The sequence below is a fragment of the Giraffa tippelskirchi genome, chromosome 2 (genome assembly GCF_054371585.1).
Source record: "Giraffa tippelskirchi isolate mGirTip1 chromosome 2, T2T-mGirTip1v1.2.pri, whole genome shotgun sequence".
Taxonomy (NCBI): Eukaryota; Metazoa; Chordata; class Mammalia; order Artiodactyla; family Giraffidae; genus Giraffa; species Giraffa tippelskirchi.
The window spans coordinates 115,947,499-115,967,605 of record NC_137276.1 but is presented as its reverse complement, the minus strand read 5'-3'; the positions used below and the strand labels follow the sequence as shown (position 1 = coordinate 115,967,605).

Here is a 20,107-nt window from a genome sequence, read left to right as displayed (position 1 = left end):
TTGGTTACTTGTCAGAAGAGGCAGTCCATGCAGGTTATGTGTTCTAGAGCAGTTTACAAAATAATTAATTGGTTGCAAACTAGTTACCAGCATTACTAACAAGCATGTGACAGTCATTGTGCACACACTGTCATAAAGAGTACTTTTCACTTGTGTCTGGTGAGGTACTAAGCACTGAAGTAAAGATGATGTGGTCAGAATTTTCTCAATTATGTTTCCACTGGAGGAAATGACTGCTTTTCAAATGAAATTGGATAACCAGGTATCTGTTGTAAAAGTCTTTATCGTGTACATAATGTTTCTTCCAGAGATGTGTTACATCAGAATTTTGAGAGTTACAAGCCTGAGGTCCAGGAGTTGATTTGTGTAGCTGATCGTTTGGGATCCCTGATGCAATACGAAACACCTGGTTTCCTGCCAAACAAGAGAATACACAGAGGTATTTTAAAACGATCTGAAATGGAGCAAGGATTGTTAAACTGTGTTGTACTTTTGAAAAGAATCGTTTGTTGTGCTTACTCAAAATCTCCATGTGATAAAAACAGAAATGAGCAGATTCATTCATATTGAATTCTGAGAGAAGAATGCATCTGGCTTTGGCTCTTACGCTGTTGCTTTGGTGTAGGTGTAGAATGTAGGTCATCAGTTATTGCTTTAAGTTAGACAGCTCATCCACCAGAGCCATCTCCTTCCTGTAGGGTGAGGAGGAATTTGAACCTCAGTTCCTTCAGGATTGAGAGGAGACAAGTCTGAGGTTGTCTCCAGTTTTCTCTAATAGAGCTGAGTTTTAGTCAGGCCATCATGATGGTAATGCATCTCTGGTCTTGTTGAATTACCAATTCTTGTGATTCTCTTTTAATATAATGATTCCTGAGTTGTTCGTTGAGTTGTTGGTGAAGATCATTCCCTCTAAAGGGTACTTACAAACTCTGTTTTCCCCATATTTCCTTCTTTTAGCCATGGGTTTGGCAGCATTAGAAGTCATGCAAGCTGTACAGCGTACCTGGACGAATTCAAAGGTTCGAATGAATGGGAAAACACGGCTAATGCAGTGGAGAGACATGTTTGACATCGCAGTAAAATGGAGACGGTAACTGGCATTTAAATGAAAATAAACCAGAAGTCTAATCAATGTAATATAATGTTAAGTCTCCTCTAGTTAGCAGATTCTGAATCCTGTGTTATTAACTAATGTGTGTGCCAGTGCATTCAGTCATGTCTGACTCTCTGTGACCCCCATGGACTGTAGCCTGCTAGGTGCCTCTGTCCATGGGATTTTCCAGGCAAGAATACTAGAGTGGGTTGCCATTTCCTCCTCCTTTATTAACTAATAATAGATCTTATAAGTTATGTTTCCTGCTGTTATTCATTTTCATGAGAAAAACACTGCTCTACTGGTAAACCTGCACTGACTTCTTACTTGGCCCAGTTGGAATATCTTTGGAATTTGCAGGTTTGTGTTTCATATTTTTAGGAGTAATGGACTGAGAAGTTGTTTTCTCCCCACTTTCACAAAGACTTGTACATGTTTTATTTTTAATGCTTTTGAACATTTCTAGGTTTTATAAGGTCTTTGTTTTTAATAAGCTCTATTTTATAGGATTGCTGACCCAGACCAGCCGGTGCTGTGGTTGGATCAAATGCCAGCACGAAGTCTCAGCAGAGGTTTTAACAACCACATCAATTTAATCAGGTATGAACATTCTGCTTACCTTTCCTGTTTTTGTAGCATTTTTTTTTTTAATTAATTTAGTTTTGGCTGTGCTGGGTCTTTGTTGCTACATGCAGACTTTCTCTAGTTGTGGTGCCCAGGCTTCTCATTGTAGTGAGAAGTGGCTTCTCTTGTTGCAGAGCACAGGCTCTAGGTGTACAGACTTCAGTAGTTGCAGCATGAGGGCTCAGTAGTTGTGGTTCATGGACTTAGTTGCCCTGAGGCATGTGGGATCTTCCCAGACCAGAGATCAAGCCCCTGTCCCCACATTGGCAGGCTGATTCTTAGCAACAGGACCACCAAGGAAGTCCAAGGAGGTTATCTTAAATAATCAATTTACAGAGACTGCAAGCAACCCGTTTTTCCTTTCTTGGTGACTTTTGGACACAAATTAGCCCTGTACCTCCAGGGTCCTGCCTGCGTTCCTTTGAACTGGCCTGGTTGCAAGAAGAAATGTTGTGCCTCCTTTCCAGTCTCTTTGATGCGAGCTCAGTTGAAGGGTAGAATGCCAGATTTTTGCCTAGATGTCCATCTTTAAATGGTCCTAAATTATCATAGAAAGTACTTAGATGGACAACATTATGTTACCATTATATTATATACTTATAATATTGTGGCTCAAAGAATTATTGTAGTGAGGGAAAGGCTTCCCCCTTGTGCCACCCTGCAACACACAAAGGGTTTGATTCAAAGACATTGGGTGCTAAGCTACCTTCTTGGGAGGTTGGGCCAGGCTAACTGGAGAGCTTTTGTTTTGTCCAGAGGCTTCTGACAAGTTGGGGGTGTGGGTGAAGTGCTCACGCTGTCATCCCACCCCCTCAATAAATGATGAGCAAATATTAAAGAGCAGCAGCTCCAGGGGGACCCACTGAATTTAATTTTAGCTAAATTTTACGAATATGGTAGTTTTGTCACATTTAAAATGCTTCTAATTCCAGAAGCCTGAATCAAGAAAATATTCTACTATACAACTTCAACATTTGAGTTTAATGGAAATGTTATTAGGATATTTATTGTTTTAATTTCTAGAAAATAAATTTCCTTTCCCCTGTGACTTGTATATTCATGTTTCTTACAGAATAATCTGTGACATTTACAGGTAGACTCAACTAGCTTTAACTGAAGGCCACTCTCCATGTGCTGTGCTGCATGGTGGTGATGTGGCAGTGAAACACAGCTCCTGACTTCAGAAGACTCATAGCTTAGTGAGGGAGGCAGACCAGTGAACTACAATGCAATGCTGAGATTGTGCTGCTCATGTGTACAGGATGCCAGGGGTCCCAGTCCAGCCTCAGGTGATGCTGTTTGCTGCTGCTAAGTTGCTTCGGTCATGTCTGACTCTGTGCAACCCCATAGACGGCAGCCCACCAGGCTCCACCATCCCTGGGATTCTCCAGGCAGGATCACTGGAGTGGGTTGCCATTTCCTTCTCCAGTGCGTGAAAGTGAAAAGTGAAAGTGAAGTCGCTCAGTTGTGTCCGACTCTTAGCAACCCCATGGACTGCAGCCTACCAGGCTCCTCCGTCCATGGGATTTTCCAGGCAAGAGTACTGGAGTGGGGTGCCATTGCCTTCTCTGATGCTGTTTAGATAGATGGAAAACAGAGAGAGGTGGATGAGGCATGAACAACTGCCCCCACCCCCCCAACACCAGTGAATTAGGCATGGTCAGGGAAGTACAACTGTGATTAGTTTATGGTTAAGGAACTATCAGAAATCAACCCTAGAAAGATGGGCAGTAGCCAAAACATAAATAGCTTTTTTTCCTTAACAGATAACCAACATACCCATGCTAAGTCATTTTCTGTCTGGAAATGATAACCATTCAGAGCTCAGAAGCAGAGATGTGGCCTGAACAGATTTGTACATATGGATGATCACTTTGGCCACAGGTGGCAAAGGCAGCGACTTCCCTTGGAGGGATAGGGAGTGGTTAGAAAGTTGTGTAACATTCAGGTGCACTGGTGCAGAGGTCTGGAAAGCTCTGTGAAAGTGAGCCGGAGGGGGAGAGTGGACACGAGAGGGCAGGGTCGGAGCACCGGTGATGGGTTAGAAGTGGGGGTGAGCGTGCAGCTGTGGGGATGTGGTTGCCCCAGGAGGCCAGGAAGCCCCAGGGCAAAAAGCAGGTGAAGAGGTTTGGGAGCTGGAGTGGATTCCTGAACTTGATGTTTGACACGCCAGTGGGGAACCCAGGGAGCTGTATCCAGGGAGTAGTTGACTCTGTGTGCTGTTGGACTCATGCGTCAGCGTGTTGGCTATACATGAGGTTCTGGGAGGGTTTGTTGCTGTTGTTTTTAAAATAATTTATTTATTTATTTTTTGGGCTGCACTGGGTCTTCATTGCTACAGGCTGGCTTTCTTTAGTTGCAGCGAGTGAGAGCTAGTGTCTAGTTGCAATGCATGGAATTTTCATTGCAGTGACTTCTCTGATTGTGGAGCACAGGCTCAGTAGTTGTGGCACACGGGCTTAGTCAGTCCGCAGCATGTGGAATCTTCCCAGACCAGGAATCAAACCTGTGTCCCCTTCATTGGCAGGTGGATTCTTATCCACTGTACCACCAGGGAAGTCTTAGGATAGTTTTGAAAATGGAGGTTGGGGTAGAAATGGGAGGAAAATACTATTTAGAGTGGTGGAGGGGGTGAAGACAGTAGTAAGTTACAGGAAGAAGGGGTATTAGCAGCTAATGCTGTCAGGAACACTGAGAATGGGAAGGAGCATGTTGCTGGAAAAGGGAAGGGATTCTTAACGGTAAAGTGGCAAGTAAGCCTGAGCCTCATTGAAGCACCTGAGAACTTTTCTCCCTGCTTTGGCATCTCTGGACTGAGTTTGGTACCTTTCTTCCAGAGTACTCTCCGTTGCTGACCATCAGTTTTGCTAAGACAGGCGTTTGTTTCTCCCCTTCTTTCACTGCAAACAAACCAATGCCCCAAACCTCTTGGCTACATTATTCTCACAGCTCTCTTACTGTCCTTTTGAATTAATGTTGAAATTAGATACTGTGGAACATATCTCGCTGTAAAAACATTCTCAACATATATTTTTTTCTTAACAGGGGTCAGGTGATCAACATGAGATACCTGGAATATTTTGAGAAAATTCTTCATTTTATTAAAGATAGAATTCTAGTTTATCATGGGTAATCTTTCAATTTTCTTTTTCATGGTAATGGATATATTTTATATATTTTTCATTAGTTATATTTATGAAACTTGAAAACCACGCCTATTGATAGACTGAACAAAATATATCACATTTTTACATAGTGTTTGGAATCAAAAGCCTTTCATAATCATTTATCAACCTTCTTTTTAATAGCTTTACAAAATCCATGGACCTCAACTGAGTGTTTTTAATCTTACAGTGCTGTGGCTTTTCTAGCCTCTCTCCTGTCTTTGAATTCAATGAAAGCAGGATGTTTCTTTAAATTTCTTAATTAGGGATTAAATGGTGGATTTCAGCCTTAATACTCATTCTCCCTCAACTGAGAGGCTGTGCGGTGTAGATAGGACAGTGGACAAAAGGCCAGGGAAAAAGAATTCTGAAGGTTAGTTGTCACCAAGTAAATATAAAATTGGTATAAAAGCCTAGTAGTATACTTCCGTTTGAGCAACTTTAGGAATAAAAAACATATACTTCTAATTTCATAGTTGGAATAGGAGAATCAAAAGTTTTCTGACCAAGCCCAGACCCATGCATGTCCACATAGACACTGGCTGTCTATCGTTCTGGTTTTCCCTATTTCACATCTGGACAGATGCTATTTCCCTAATTCTCATCTGTAGCCCAATACTTATTAGATTAAACTCGTCCATTATTTCGATACTTTCATTGTGGCCCACCATTTTGAATATTGAGCCACTTGTAATTAAGGATTTATCTAAATTAAAGGTAATAGCATAATTAATTACTGATTTCTGTGTTAATTTTAGTTGCTATCTCTCTTTCTTTCCCCTTTAAAGAGCTAATAATCCTAAAGGATTGTTGGAAGTTAGAGAAGCTCTGGAAAAGGTCCACAAAGTGGAAGACCTCCTTCCAATTATGAAGGTAAATTTATCATCAAAATCACAGTAGGTGTCTTTAGGGGAAAATATTAGTACTCTTTGAAAGAAGAACTCATTATCATTAGATGCATATTTGTTAATGTTATTAGTATTTTAAGTTTTATAAAGTGTGCCACTTAAAAACACTGATAAAAACACATTCTGAATAATAACCAAAATTAAAGCAGATCCTAGAAGGTAGGAAAATGCAATAAAGAAAGCAAAGTCAGTTCAACTAAAAGTTTACAGAAAGAGAAGGGGGAAAATTAAGATAAGGAGGGAATGTATATAATGGGTGATGTGTCTCGAGTAATTGATTCCCTTCCTGAAAGAACAAGCATCTCAGATTGGTGTTTTAAAGCCCAGCTGTGTTCTGCTCACTGGAAACACCTGCAACAAGATGATATTCAAAAAGTTCAAGGCTGAAAGGTAGGCCAGGCAAATGCTGCTGGAGCAAAGCAGGTGTGGCAATATCAGTATCAGAAGTATTTGAATTCAAGATAAAAGCCCATCAGGGGGAAATAATTATATTGTTTTAAAAGTATAATCCATTAAGAAATTAGAACTTTATGAACCTTTTCTCCAAACTACCCAAAATGGGCCCACAACAGGTACATTTGATTTTTTTCAATTAATAGTTTGACCTATAACATAAAACTTGAATAAATATTCTCCTTGTAGCTATAGTAGATAAGACTGATATACATCAAGTAAATGTTAAGAAATTTCTATGAATGACAAAGCTTACCCATTTCGAAAGAATAACCAGGAGGCATCTTTTCATGGACAAAGCCACGAGCTGACCCTGCGCCCCGGGTCCACCCTGCTCACTGGGCTGGGTAGTCTCTCCTGGTTCTATTCCAGGTTCTTGTGTGCTGATGAACCTTGTTTCTGGCCGACCTGGTTATTTTCAGGGTCTCGTGAACTGAGGTGTGGTTCTCAGTCTTCTCAAACCCGTCTTAACTCAGCAAACATGTTCAGATGGCCTACTGCGCTAAAATCAAATCCATAAGAATGTATCCCACATACTCAAAAAATCCTTTAGAAAGTCACCATAGTGCTGTAAAGGAGTTCTAAAAGGTAAGCTGTTTATAGGCAAGAAACAGTAGGTCAGCATTCAGGCATATCTTCATGAGAAGCCACAAAGAAGTAGCCGGTTGCTTACACATATGTGTAAAGTCTTGGTGAATGTGACAGCTCCAGAGGCAGTCCTGTAGCTATCTGTCATTTGGCGACTCAAGTATCATGAGCTATGACTTTAGTGATATTGTTTTCCATAATGGTAAACCACACTTAATAAAGTTCTGTACAATATACAGATTTACTCTTTCCTCAACTTATATGCTGTTTGCATTTCTAGAAAAGTCAGTGGGTATTTCAACTGTAACAGATATTTAGCATGTGAGTGTAAAATGGAGTCTGATTCCAGGCCTAGGTAATTATTACATTATAAACAGCTTCTTCGTACATGTGCAAATCCAGTGGGAGTCATGCCCGTGTGATTGTCCCTTGCACCTCATCCTTGTAGCCACACTCTCCTCTGAATTCCCCAAATGTCCCCCAGGGGGCAGAATGGCCCCACCAAGGACTGCTGGATGCACCAGACAGAAAGAAACTGGAGCCTGACTCAGATTTTAGTCTTTAGCTTTCCTATGGGTATTTTCGGCGTTTAAATTTACTATATTAGGCAGAATACAGAATCTACTCAGGGATATTTTAACACATATATATGAAAGTGAAAAGTGAGAGTGTTAGTCGCTCAGTCGTGTCCCACTCTTTGTGACCCCATGGAGTGTAGCCTACCAGGTCCTCTGTCCATGGAATTCTCCAGGCAAGAATACTGGGATGGGTTGCCATTCTCTTCACCAGGGGATCTTCCCAACCCAGGGATTGAACCCAGGTCTCCTGCATTGCAGGCAGATTCCTTACCGTCTGAGCCACCAGGGAAGCCCATAGTATGTATGTATGTCTATGTCATGTCTGTCTGTGTGTGTGTGTGTGTATTAAGAAAAGCATAATGCACAAAAGGCTGCAGTTGCGTGGAGAGCTGCTAAGGGGCCCAGCATCACCCACCCACCCAGTGTCTGGCTCCCAAGGCAAAGTCATTGCCTGTTTGGCTATATCTCACTGTGGCCCTGCACACCATGCCTCCACCCAGGCTGTGTGTGTACTGGTGTTTCTAAAGGCATACATAGAAGCAAATAAAAATATGCCTTTGTGTTTAAAGTGCTTGTTGAATATGATGCCCTGACAGGTTCTTCTGAGATACACGATGTACTTCTGCCAAACAGCCAAGTTCAGATATACCTCACTTCCCCTCTGGGCAGCTGGTTAGTGAATTAGGGGCTGGATGTCATGAGGCCCTGGGTCTCTGTTTCCATGTGCAGCTCAGGCAGGACCTCACCTTGCCTCACCTCACCAACTGGGTTTCCTCACCTGTAAGATTGAGATCATGTCCTATCTTATAGGCATGCTGGGAGCATTAAAGAGAGTTGACACATACCCTTAAGTGTTAGCACATTCTGCCCTTAAAAGTCCTTGTCCTCATACAAAAACATCTCTTGTCTCAGCCCCTGCTGCTGGCCTTCCTGCTCACATCCACACATCTTCACCCTTCCCTGGACCTTAGTGAATGCCCACCGATCACTGTTTTTAGACAGAGTTTTCCTCCATTGTGTTTAGTGAAGCACAACCTCTTTTTATTTTACCATCGATTCTCTTATTCAAGTCTGTCAATCCTAAAAAATGTTGGCTACACTTAGTAACTGAATTTGGGGAGGATGTTTCTGGAGCAATGACAACACCTATTTATTGGCTTTTCAGTTTGTCAGAAGTGTTTTAAACAGAAAGCTGTGTTCATACTCAACACCCTTAAGAGCCACTCTTACCTTTAATTCCTTTAGAATACTCTGCTTTGTTACTCTGTGGTCTGCACAGTTGGGGTATGTGCATGTGTGTGTATAAAATTCTCAGTTGACAAAATTCTGAGTACTTTTCAGACAGATAAGAGTCTACTTTGAAGAAGCACTAGCAAAAATGCATGGTGCTATTTTGAATTGTAAGTTGTTGAATACAGCTATTCTGCTAAGTGTCAAAGTTTCTGCCAATTAAGATGAACAAGAGAAAAGACCCAAAGGGAGCTCTTAGGAGTGAGAGTTGCCATTGAAGGAAGGCTGTATGCCTTTTGCTCTGAGGTTCTCGTCTGGCCTCTGGCAGGGGCCGTGGGGAGTGTGACTTGGGCCGAGAGAGTGGATGGGGGCATAGGGACAGGTGTAGGCATCCTGGACACTAACACAGGACAGAGGACATGATGTCTTGCATTCTCTGAGCCTTCTTAGAAACATCAAAGTCAGAGTTGGCGCTGCAGATTGGGAATTTACAATGAATCTCAGTAGTAATGTGAATTTTCTTTTTCCTTGAAAGCAGTTTAATACTAAAACAAAGGATGGGTTCACTGTGAACACCAAAGTTCCCAGCCTCAAAGACCAAGGGAAGGAATATGATGGCTTCACGATTACGATTACGGGAGACAAGTACGTGCGCTTCCTAAGTGTGGGTGTACAGAGGGGGTCAGGTGTCAGAAAGTGTGCAGACGCTTGGTATTGCCAGAGGAGGTTTGACATTCTGGACTTTTGCTGTCTCCTGAAATGGAGATTGTCAAGGTCCAGTGTATCACTAGAACCAGCTTTTTTGAAGCTTGTTGTGAGGAAGACTTTTACCAATTAAGTGAAAAAAAGACGTGAGATTGGCAGATTGAAGGCTGTTATTCGAATTTTAAATATAGTTTTAATTCATTGTGGGAGTATAAGTACATCTTATTGAAAATTTAGAATATAGATAAGCAAAGATAAATTTTAAATCATTATTTCCTTTAAAAACTAAGATTATACTGTACACATTGTTTTATAACCTGTTTCTTTTCTACCCTTGCTATGAACGTTTTCCCATACTTTATTCTTAAAAGCATTTCTAAAAATTGCATAGTATTCTATTTGGGGGATATTGTAGAGTTACTCCTACTAGTTTTTACTTGTCATTGATCATTAGGATGTTTTCCACTTTTTCACCTTATATAATAGCACCAAATGAAAATTTGTATTAATAATCATTTTATGTACATCTGAAATCCAAACTTCACCTCGGAGCCTCCACATCCTTGAGCTTTGGTGGAATGATCTTGACCCTCCCCAGTCACTGCCCTCCCACAACACGCATTCCTCAGTTGCCACCCTGAGCTCCACCACATCTGCATCAGGGGTGTCTGGCAGCTCAGCGTTGGGACCCACGTCCTCTCAGCCCCTCTGCCTCCTGGTCTCTTGCTTCCTTGTCAGAACTCACACCAGCCTTCAGGAAGAAACACCATTTGGCAAAGATTCTGTGACTCTTCCATTTCTTTGAGGTCTCCATCTCTACCCGAAACCACTTATCAAAGTACCTTCCCAATAAAGATGGTTCGCCTCGCATAAAAGGAATTCCAGGGTTTTCTATTGGTGTAAAATTATTTTCTCCTTCCTCTTCACCCACCCATGATTAAGTTCCCAGCAGAAATGGAACTACTAAGTAAGAGTGCATAAATCCTTCCCCCAAACCTAGCATCTTCCTCAACTGTCTCTTTTCATCCCATTTGCTGACAGTCTTGCTTGGGGCCTCTGACTCCCACAAGGACTCATGACTCATATCTCCATCTCCGGTCTCCTGGTGCCTGACCAGTGCTTCAGTGGGCTTCACTCCACAGGGTGTTCCCCTGGATCCAAAAATCCCTCCCTAGTCTGAACCCTGCCATTGCCTATTGACACCGAAATCATTTCCCCTGCCAGACAGTCAAGGCCTTTTATAATAATGGCCTTGAACAGTACTTCCTGCTTTACCTGAAGCACTTTCCTGCCAGAACCAGGCATGCCACTTCAGCTGGATGACTTGTTCCCCAAGGTCACCTCCTACCTCTTGGGTATCTTTCACTCACATCCTCATCTTGAAGACCCAAGTTCTGGCCCCTTCTTCCACAAAGCATTTTCTGTTTTCTTCCACGTCTTCCAAATTAGATCAACTTTCTCCCCTGACCCTCTGATGGACTGTTACGGCCCTACGCATGAACTCATAATCATCTGTGACCTTGTTTCCCCCTCCTTTCCTCGATAAAGACAGCTCCTCTGCCTTGTTGTTCTTCATAGGATCTAAGGACTATTTTCAGCATTTTGGTACTGGTGTTATACAGCAAATACCTGTTGCATGGAACTTTTATCCTCCATGGGGCCTCACATGCAGCAGAGCTTTAACATTGAAACCGTGGAGGCCCAGAACTGGTTTTCTGTGCACAACCCCGGCTCCTGCTCTTCTGTTGTAATAGGGTGATTGTCTGATAAAATCGAAACACATTGAAATATGTACTCTGTATAGTTATTTCCTCCTCCATTGGCCTAAGCTCATAAGAGACATACATATGAACCTAGAGCCTATTATACATATTGAAGTTAAGTCAGAAAGAGAAAAACAGCTATCATGTTTTAACATATATATATGGAACCTAAAAAGATGGCACTGGTGAACCTATTCTCAGGGCAGGAATAGAGACACAGACATAGAGAAAGGACTTGTAGACACAGCAGGGGAAGGAAAGGGTGGGATGAACTGAGAGTGTAGCATTGACATGTGTACATTACCATGTATAAAACAGATGGCTAGTGAGAAGCTGCCGTATAGCACAGGGAGCTCAGCTTGGTACTCTGGTGACCCAGAGGGGTGGGATGGGGGGTGGGAGGGAGGGAGGTTCAGGAGGGAGAGGATGTATGTATACTTATAGCTGACTCATGTTGTTGTATGGCAGAAACCAGCACAATGTTGTAAAGCTATTATCCTCCAATTAAAAATTAAAATTAAAAACAATTTTTTTAAAAAAAGTACATATGATTAAACTGAGCAAAATCTATTTGTGAAAAAACTGCCTGCTGTGAGACACGCCTCGGCAATCTGCTCAGAAAGGCGCAGACAGTCCTCGCGTGTCCTGCCACATCACTGGGTGCCACCCCTGCTGCTCTCCCCACACCCTCGCCCGCCTGTGTTTAGCTCTTTGAATTGTATAATACATGCCTCTGACATACATTCTTGTATTTTTAGGGTTGGCAATATACTATTTTCTGTGGAAACTCAAACCACAGAAGAGAGAACACAATTATATCACGCCGAAATAGATGCACTTTATAAAGATCTAACAGCAAAAGGAAAAGTACTGATTCTCTCATCAGAATTTGGGGTAGGTTTCTGTTTGTCTTCATTTTATCCATGCTTCTTATGATTCTTTTGTCCTCTTTCACTGGGATCATACATTTATGCTTCAAATCAGCTTTAAATAACCAGTAAATATTTCTTTTAATATTCTTGTAGAGACAATTCCCATATTTAATAACTGCAGAAACTGAGGAAGGGGAATGTATGAAGTTACTGTGTTATATATATCATAAATTGGAGCTTTGTCAATGTTTAAGTGTTGTCAGTATTTAAGTGGACAACCAATATTTAGGTTGTCCATGATGGACGTGACTGTTTCCTGAACTGCGACCTCCTCCACCATTGCTTTCTGATTCAACGGGGAGCTACATCCTACTCCCAAGGAGCTACAGTGTTACCTGCATGATTGTAGCTGTCACTGTCTGGAGAGTATAGGGGGTGCTCCATCCACATTCTGGAATGGATGCCCATGGCTTTTGGAAAGTTCCTTTATTTCTCTGGATTTTATTCAGTTTATACGTATAATTGGAAGAGGGTGTGGCAACCGACTCCAGTTTTCTTGCCTGGAGAATCCCATGGACAGGAGCCTGGCGGGCTACAGTTCATGGGGTCACAAAGAGTCAGACACAACTGAAGAGATTTAGCACGCACACATATACATAATTAAGTATACTGATCACCTAAATCTCAGTGGCGGGGGTTTGGGGTGATGCTAATCAGAATATTGGAGTAGAGAGGCCTGTGGTTGGAGAAAGTATATTCAATATTATAAGCACTTTGTTTTATTTTAATCCTAATGTATATTTCGACTTTGCAGATAATGTTATAGACCAAAACAGATACCTACATTTATCAGAAAAAGGTTGCCGTTTTGAAGGCAGCTGGGAGCATACTGCTCAAAACTAAACTGTACATATACCCTTTCATTAGAAAAAAATGATGTGAAAGAGTATAAAATATTCAGGGATATGAAAAGTAGGTCCTTGTAGGAGAAGAATGAAATAATCCTCTTCCTAGTAAATGATTCTGCTGTGTCTTGTATAAAACTCATAAAAATGAGTTTATAATCTATTATTTAAGTTCATGAGCACATATCTTTTTTTCCTAGGAGGCTGATGCTGTTTGCAACTTAATCTTATCCTTAGTTTATTATTTTTATAATTTAATGCCGCTCTCTCGTGGATCCAGGTGGGTGATATCCTATAATCTGACAGTTTTGTAATGAAGAACACACACCTTTTGCTTACATTTGCTGTGTGGGTATGAGTACAGGTATCCTAGCAATGGCGAGAAGCCCCCTTTGTTTTTCCAAAATCTACCCGAAAGTGATGTCCTTGATCTACTGCATCATCAAGGATTCTGGAAGGTAGTTCTAGCAGAAGATTCTTGGTGTTTATAGGCTGGAGCTCATTCATTCACAAAAATGTATCCAAGTCTCACTCTGTGCACACATGTGCTCACTGTGCTTTAATTCCTGGTGTTTGCCCAGACTGTACCCTGCTGCCCCCAAATTTTGGCCATTAGTTGACCTTTAGCCCTAGTGTTTAATACTTTTGCATCACCAGCCATCCCAAGGTATTATTACTGTTATAAATGAATTCTACTTAGCGAATTCATCAGGAGTCTTTCAAGTGTCATTCAAACAAGGGTGTGTCTGTAGAGCTTTCTTTTTATTCCCTTTTATTTGGTACCGTGTACGGCAAATCAGGCAAATGGCATATACTGTTGTTAGCACATGTTTGAATTTAAGATATTTTGGTTAAAATCATATACTTAAGTGTCTTGATCTCTGATTAATACTTTAGAAAGTAAAACTCTCCTAAATGTGGTAGTAAGTTTTCTTAAGCTATTCAAAAAGCATTGGGAGTTGGGCATAATGTGCACAGGGGGTCCACTGTGTGGTGATGGATGGAAACTAGGCTGGTGGTGATCACTCTGTGGTGTAGACGTGTGTACCTGGAACTTACAAAATAAAAATGGTCTTGAAGTAAAATAGGAACAGAAATATTGTACCTTCAGCACAACTGTTATTAGAAATGCTAACTAGATATATAACATGCAGGAGGCCTCCATGTGCCCTGTTCATCCACCACTTGCAGGCACTGTGCACACGTGTGTTCACACAGCAGCTCTGTGGGCTTCTGTGTCACTTGAGAAGGAGGTCCAACTCAGTCATCCCCGTCTCCTCCTCATCCCTTGCACCTGTCCGGTCCCTGACTAAGTCTCCTCTCCTCTCATGCTCCCTGCGCCTGCTATAGCTCCAATCTGCTCATCTCTTGCACTGACCTTTCTTTTTTAAAAAAATATTCATTTAATTCTTTATTTTTGGCTGCACTGGGTCTTTATTGCTATGTGGGGGCTTTCTCTAGTTGCAGTGAGCTGGAGCTACTCTTTGTTGAGGGGGCATGGGTTTCTCATTGCAGTGGCTTCTCCTGTTATGGAGCACTGGCTCTAGGCGCTCGGGCTTCAGTAGCCACAGCTCTCCAGCTTAGCTAATGCTCTCCAGCTTAGCTGCCTCGAGGCATGTGGGATCCTCTCAGACCAGGAATCGGACCTGTGTCCCCTGTAATTCACAGGTGGATTCTTGACCACTGGACCACCAGGGAAGTCCTCCTGCTTATCTCTTGCACTGACCTTTCTAACTGGTCTCTCTGTTTCCAGGCTTTTCTTTTTCCCTCTCTGTGCCCCAGTTCTTTATATCTGTCGGCTCGGGTGCAAACTCAGTGGTGTGATGCACAGTGCCAGCTCCCCCCTGCCTTGGTTTACCATGGCCTCATCACCTTTCCTGTTATCTACCCTCTCTCCATCCTCACTCTGGCCCCTCCACCACATGCCCTGCTTGTCCAAACACCTTCCTGTCCTTCCCAGCCAGCCCACTTCCCTGCCTTCTCCTCTACTTCCTTTGCCCTGCCCATGGCCTTCAAAGATAGAGCACATGTGTCCATGGCCTCTGAGAGCTTCCCTATTAGGTGACTGCAGGACTGACTCCCTTTCTCTGGTGTCCACTTGCAGAGGCAAGAGCTCTGTCTTAGCTGTCTTCGTCCTGGGGTGCCTCTCACAAAGCACACAGCTGGCGTCATAATAAAAATGTCAGAACCCAGAGTGAGTCTGGACATGCCAGGAAGGAAGTCCACATAACTCAGCCTTCAGACCAGTCTGTTAGTACTTCCCGAGATGCGTTCTTTTTCTTCTTTGGGGCCAAAGTTTTTATTGTTAAACTTGTTTGCATTTACAAAGTGTATTATATATATGCATTTTAAAGCCAAGCCTCATACAGTTAAAAATATAAGCAAGCAAGGACTTCCCTGGCAGTCTAGCTCTTAAGACCCCATGCTTCCAATGCAGGGGGCTTAGATTCAGTCCCTGGTTGGGGAACTAAGATCCCACATGCCATGTGATGTGGCTGATAATGAATTTTTTAAAATAATAGAAAGCAGGCACATTTTCTAATTCAGTGTTTCATAAGAATAGGAAAACCAATTGAAAAGAAAACTCCTAATTAAAAGAAACTTTTTGTCTCAGAAAAATATTATTGTTACACATTTACCCCTAAATTAGTAAATCAGTCAATATTTTTCTTAGTAAATTAGCAAATATTTTTAGAACAAATGAAAATATTCTTTTGTTTAATGTCCAAAGAATTCTTAAAAGAAATAAAATGTCATCTTTTAGGATCGAAAATCCATGATGAGCTCTAATGTGGTAGCTGTTTGTGGCCTGGGACTGACCTGTAATTGTTCTTTATCTGAATAGTGTGATTGCTTACTCAGTGATTGTGGGAGCGCTGATGGCAAGTGGAAAAGAAGTAGCAGGAAAAATTCCCAAAGGGAAGGTATGTTGGAGCTGGAGCCAGAAGGGAAAAGTTTCAATCCCAGTCTATGGAGTTTTATGTTAAGACACACAAATGAACTGAATCCCAAAGGGAGCCTCCCCTCCATCTTTAACCACATTCTTAAATCTCTTTCTTTTTCAGTTGGTTGACTTTGAAGCTATGACTGCCCCTGGTTCAGAGGCCTTTAGCAAAATAGCTAAAAGCTGGATGAACTTGAAAAGGTAACTGCTTGATAGGGGTCAACAAAAGGATGTGAAATTGGAATTGTACTCATTTTTATGGGTTATGATTATATAATGGATTTAATCTGCTTTTCAAAGTTAACAAGTTTTTGTTGTCATTTATGACCCCTTAACAGGTGAGTGTATGGATAAAAATGAATAATGAATAAAATAAGGAAGCCAGTTTGTGAAGGAAGGGTTACAAATGTCTTATTTATATAGTCAGATATTCCTACCTCTTGGCTTATTGATCCTTTGTCCCAGACTCACAGGGTCAGTATTCAGGAGTGATTTTGAAAACTGAGCTGGACCTGACTCAGACTTCTCTGGGTGGTGGCACCTGCCTTTCAGCTCCATTTTTCCTGTACTCTTTGTTTGGGGAAGGTGGTACTTTACTGTAATTTAGGTACAAAATACATAGGAGTCAGGGAAAGCTGCAAGAAATTACCCCTGACGGTTACCGTGGGAGGGCCCAGTACTGTGAACTTCCCTGGCTCTTGTTTTCAAAAGCACCACAGGGGCACATAAATATATATATATGGGCTGAAATTAAACTCACAGGTGCTTTCATAGTTAATTTTGTTGTTGTTGTTGTTCAATCCTAAGTCATGTCCAACTCTTTGTAACTTCATGGGTTGCAACACGCTAAGTTCCTCTGTCCTCCACTATCTACCAGAGTTTGCTCAAATTCATGTCCATGGAGTCTATGATGCCATCCAACCATCTCATCCTCTGCCGCTGCCTTCTCCTTTTGCCTTTAATCTTTAAGCACATCTCACTATTTAACCATATTGACTCTTGCTCCTTCTCCATGTTTTTTTTAATATCATAGAAACTTCCACTTTTGCCTTTCCATATCTGTTCAACATAGCAACCACTCTAAAAATTGCTGGGTAATCTGTTCTCTGTTTAAAACAGAAGTTTGTCTCTGTAAGATACTTTGGTCCCGTTTGTAAGTATTCCATTAGCTTTGCAATGAAAACTCCTAACAGTTACACCTCCTTCTAGTATATTTTTGTCTCAGGTTTACTAGTTTACATATGTTTTAGTAACATGACCATAAGGTCAAAGGCCTTGCCTCTGTTTCCTGCATAATTTTACAGTGTTGATCTTTCAACAACTCTTTGAGGAAAAAATAGCAACGCCACCTTATTTGTGCAGCTACAGGTTCACAATGTAATTGACACCCATTCCACACTCCTTGGAGAAGGCAATGGCACCCCACTCCAGTACTCTTGCCTGGAAAATCCCATGGACAGAGGAGCCTGGTAGGCTGCAGTCTATGGGGTCGCTAAGAGTCAGACACGACTGAGCGACTTCACTTTCACTTTTCACTTTCATGCACTGGAGAAGGAAATGGCAATCTACTCCAGTGTTCTTGCCTGGAGAATCCCAGGGATGGGCGAGCCTGGTGGGCTGCCATCTGTGGGGTCACACAGAGTCGGACATGACTGATGCAACTTAGCAGCAGCAGCAGCCACACTCCTTAGCAGGAGTAAGTAACTCTGGGAGTTAGGAATACCATCCTTCTTGCTGCAAATACAGGGAAGTGGGTCTGAGAGGAACCACTAAAGCTGACAAGGATCAAGGCTGGATCCAAAACATGTGTCTTCAGGTTCCGTGTCTAGCATGTGCCTTGAAGGGACGTGTGTGCGTAACACTCACTGTGTAAGTCAGAGATTGATTTTCTTTCCAAAGACTGGTTCAGTTTACCTGCATCTCACGATGGGAGCCTGCTGATACCCCAATCATTGCTGCAATAGAATCTGCTCTGCTCACAGGTCCCCCTGCTATGTGATGTTGTCCGATATCACACATGTGGAGTACTGTAAATTGAATATTGTAATAGGAATTGATATAATATAAGCTTTGCCTTTTCTGGTAAAATTGTGTTGATTTTCACACCCTTTCTTTGCATTTTTCTCTTTCAGTATTTCACCTTCTTATAAGACTCTTCCGTCCGTGTCAGAGATGTTCCCAACATTAAGATCAATGATCGAGGTGCTAAACACAGACTCCTCTCCACGCTGTCTTAAGAAACTCTAGTTACGCTGTGGTATTTATACAAGTAAAGGGCCGGACCTCTTGCTTCTTAAGTTATTTTTTAAAACATGGAATTATAAAGAAATTAGGTCCTTTATTACTTTTGATACCAATTTTTGATAGGAATTGAATACTTGAAATCATTTTATTTACCTTTCTGAACCATAACAGAAATCATGGAAGAGGGTTTTGAGGGGACAGAAGAGCTCTGTGTCTGGGAGGGGAGGCATTTGCATTATCCAGTGGCCTCTTGGTTTCCACTTACAAAGTCATATGACGCCTTCCTCATGGCAAAAAAAGTTTACTCCAAAAATTAACAATTAAAGGGAGCAAAAGCTACAACAAAGCAGGAGTGTTTTCATTCCTCTAAAGATCTGGATATTTTTTCAAAGGCCTTCTTTTTATGCACACTGTGATAAGGCATCTTGTTTTCAACTGACATCATCCTTACGTGTGGGCTCTCCGTTTTGTTTGCACCGTGGAAGATTGGTGGCCATCAGTATGCCTGGAGCTCATGACCCGGGACACTTATGTTGAATGATACAGACAGTATTTGCCAGTGACTCAAACACTGAATTATTGAAACATGTTTCATTTGTTTTTGTCCTCTTTATTGGAAAAAATAAACGGGGTGATTTCTATAAATCACCAGTTTTTGACACTGGATTATGTATGTTTTTATTTTGTGAACCAGTTTCATTTTCAGGTATAAGAACAGTCAGAAAATTGCTAACTTTCTTTTGCAGACAGGGTAAGTGACAGTGCATAAATGGGTTCAGTTAAACACCATTTCCAGTCATTTTCATTTGTCTTTGTTCTCTGTTAAAGAGTTAAGCTAGTCACTGCTTTCTGTTATTTAGTTTCTGTCTTGCAGACTCTTGTGAGCAGGACACAGCAGTGTCTGCATGTCTGCAGGCGTCCATGCTCGGCAGAGACTCCACACTGGCACTCGCAGCATTATCAGCAGAAGGCGGCTACTTGGACAAATAGGACCTGCCCTTTGGACAGGTGCTGTTCTGGGCACTGATGTGGGTTTCAGAACAGTGAGATGTGGCTCATGTTCTCATCTCATCTGGATGATGATACAAATCGTCAAGCACACCTCATTTTATAAGGAGAGCTCACACCCACAGTCAGCTTTCCCCAGAGTCTTTGTTTTCATTTTACAGATAAGAGGGTTGAGGCTTTGGGAGCTTGATGACTCTCCCAGGTGCCCCCAAAGCCAAGGTGCTAGGATCCAGCCAGGCCTTTCTGGCCCCAGGGCCTGTCCTGCTCCACCGTGGTCTCAGGGCACCAAGGATTCGTTCCCAGGTTCTTCTCAAGATTCAACATGCTTAATTCTGTTTCATGCAAAACCTCCATCAATCCGTTACATTGCTCTGCACTCACAACTTCCTGCTGTTTGACCTGCATCCAGATATAGCTTACAGGATTGCAAAGTGAGAGGGGGATTGTAGAGACTAAGCAAAGGAGAAATGAGTAAGTTCTTAAACTTTTCCCTCTTTTTGCCTATCATCCCAAAGTCAAAATCTTTCAATTTCTTCAAGGATTTTTCTTCACTTTATCACCAGCTCTTCAAAATTTTTAATTGTGAGACACCCATTTTTCAGTTAGGGAAATGCTCCAAATAAACTAACTGACTTTTCTATGACAATATGTCCAAACCCCAAAGTTAGAATGTAATTTTTCCTTAAAACTTAGTTTACCAACTCCAAAATACTACATTTCAGTTTTTATTTAATTAGTTTGTTTTCTCCTCATGCAAGTATTATAACTCTCATATAGAGCTCCTCAGGTGGCTCAGTGGTAAAGAATCCACCGAACCTACCAGTGCAAGAGAGGCAAGAGATGCGGGTTCAATCTCTGGGTTGAGAGGATCACTTGGAGTAGGAATGGCAACCCACTCCAGTATTCTTACCTGGAAAATTCCATGGACAAAAGAGTCTGGCGGGCTGCAGTTTATGGGGTCCCAAAGAGTCAAACACGACAGCATGCATGCATCATTAGACATACTGAAATGCTAAATTCTGTGATTG

General features: G+C 41.9%; 1 protein-coding gene across 12 annotated transcripts in view; it reads left to right on the top strand.

Annotated features, from left to right (window-relative positions):
- TTC13 (tetratricopeptide repeat domain 13) overlaps positions 1-18,737 on the top strand; it is a 97,330-nt gene extending 78,593 nt beyond the window's left edge. For 6 of the 12 annotated variants that reach the window (XM_081574405.1, XM_081574403.1, XM_081574398.1 and 3 more), the window contains 11 exons: positions 309-439; positions 958-1,090; positions 1,601-1,693; positions 4,763-4,846; positions 5,670-5,754; positions 9,177-9,283; positions 11,865-12,000; positions 13,084-13,163; positions 15,729-15,807; positions 15,949-16,028; positions 17,960-18,737. In XM_081574405.1, the coding sequence (XP_081430531.1) occupies positions 309-439; positions 958-1,090; positions 1,601-1,693; positions 4,763-4,846; positions 5,670-5,754; positions 9,177-9,283; positions 11,865-12,000; positions 13,084-13,163; positions 15,729-15,807; positions 15,949-16,028; positions 17,960-18,074 (1,123 nt within the window). In that variant the 3' untranslated portion in view covers positions 18,075-18,737. Of the gene's footprint in view, positions 1-308; positions 440-957; positions 1,091-1,600; positions 1,694-4,762; positions 4,847-5,669; positions 5,755-9,173; positions 9,284-11,864; positions 12,001-13,083; positions 13,164-15,728; positions 15,808-15,948; positions 16,029-17,959 lie in introns of all 12 variants that reach the window. The other 6 variants (XM_081574404.1, XM_081574402.1, XM_081574397.1 and 3 more) reach the window with 1 other exon arrangement.
- Positions 18,738-20,107: the final 1,370 nt, after the last annotated feature.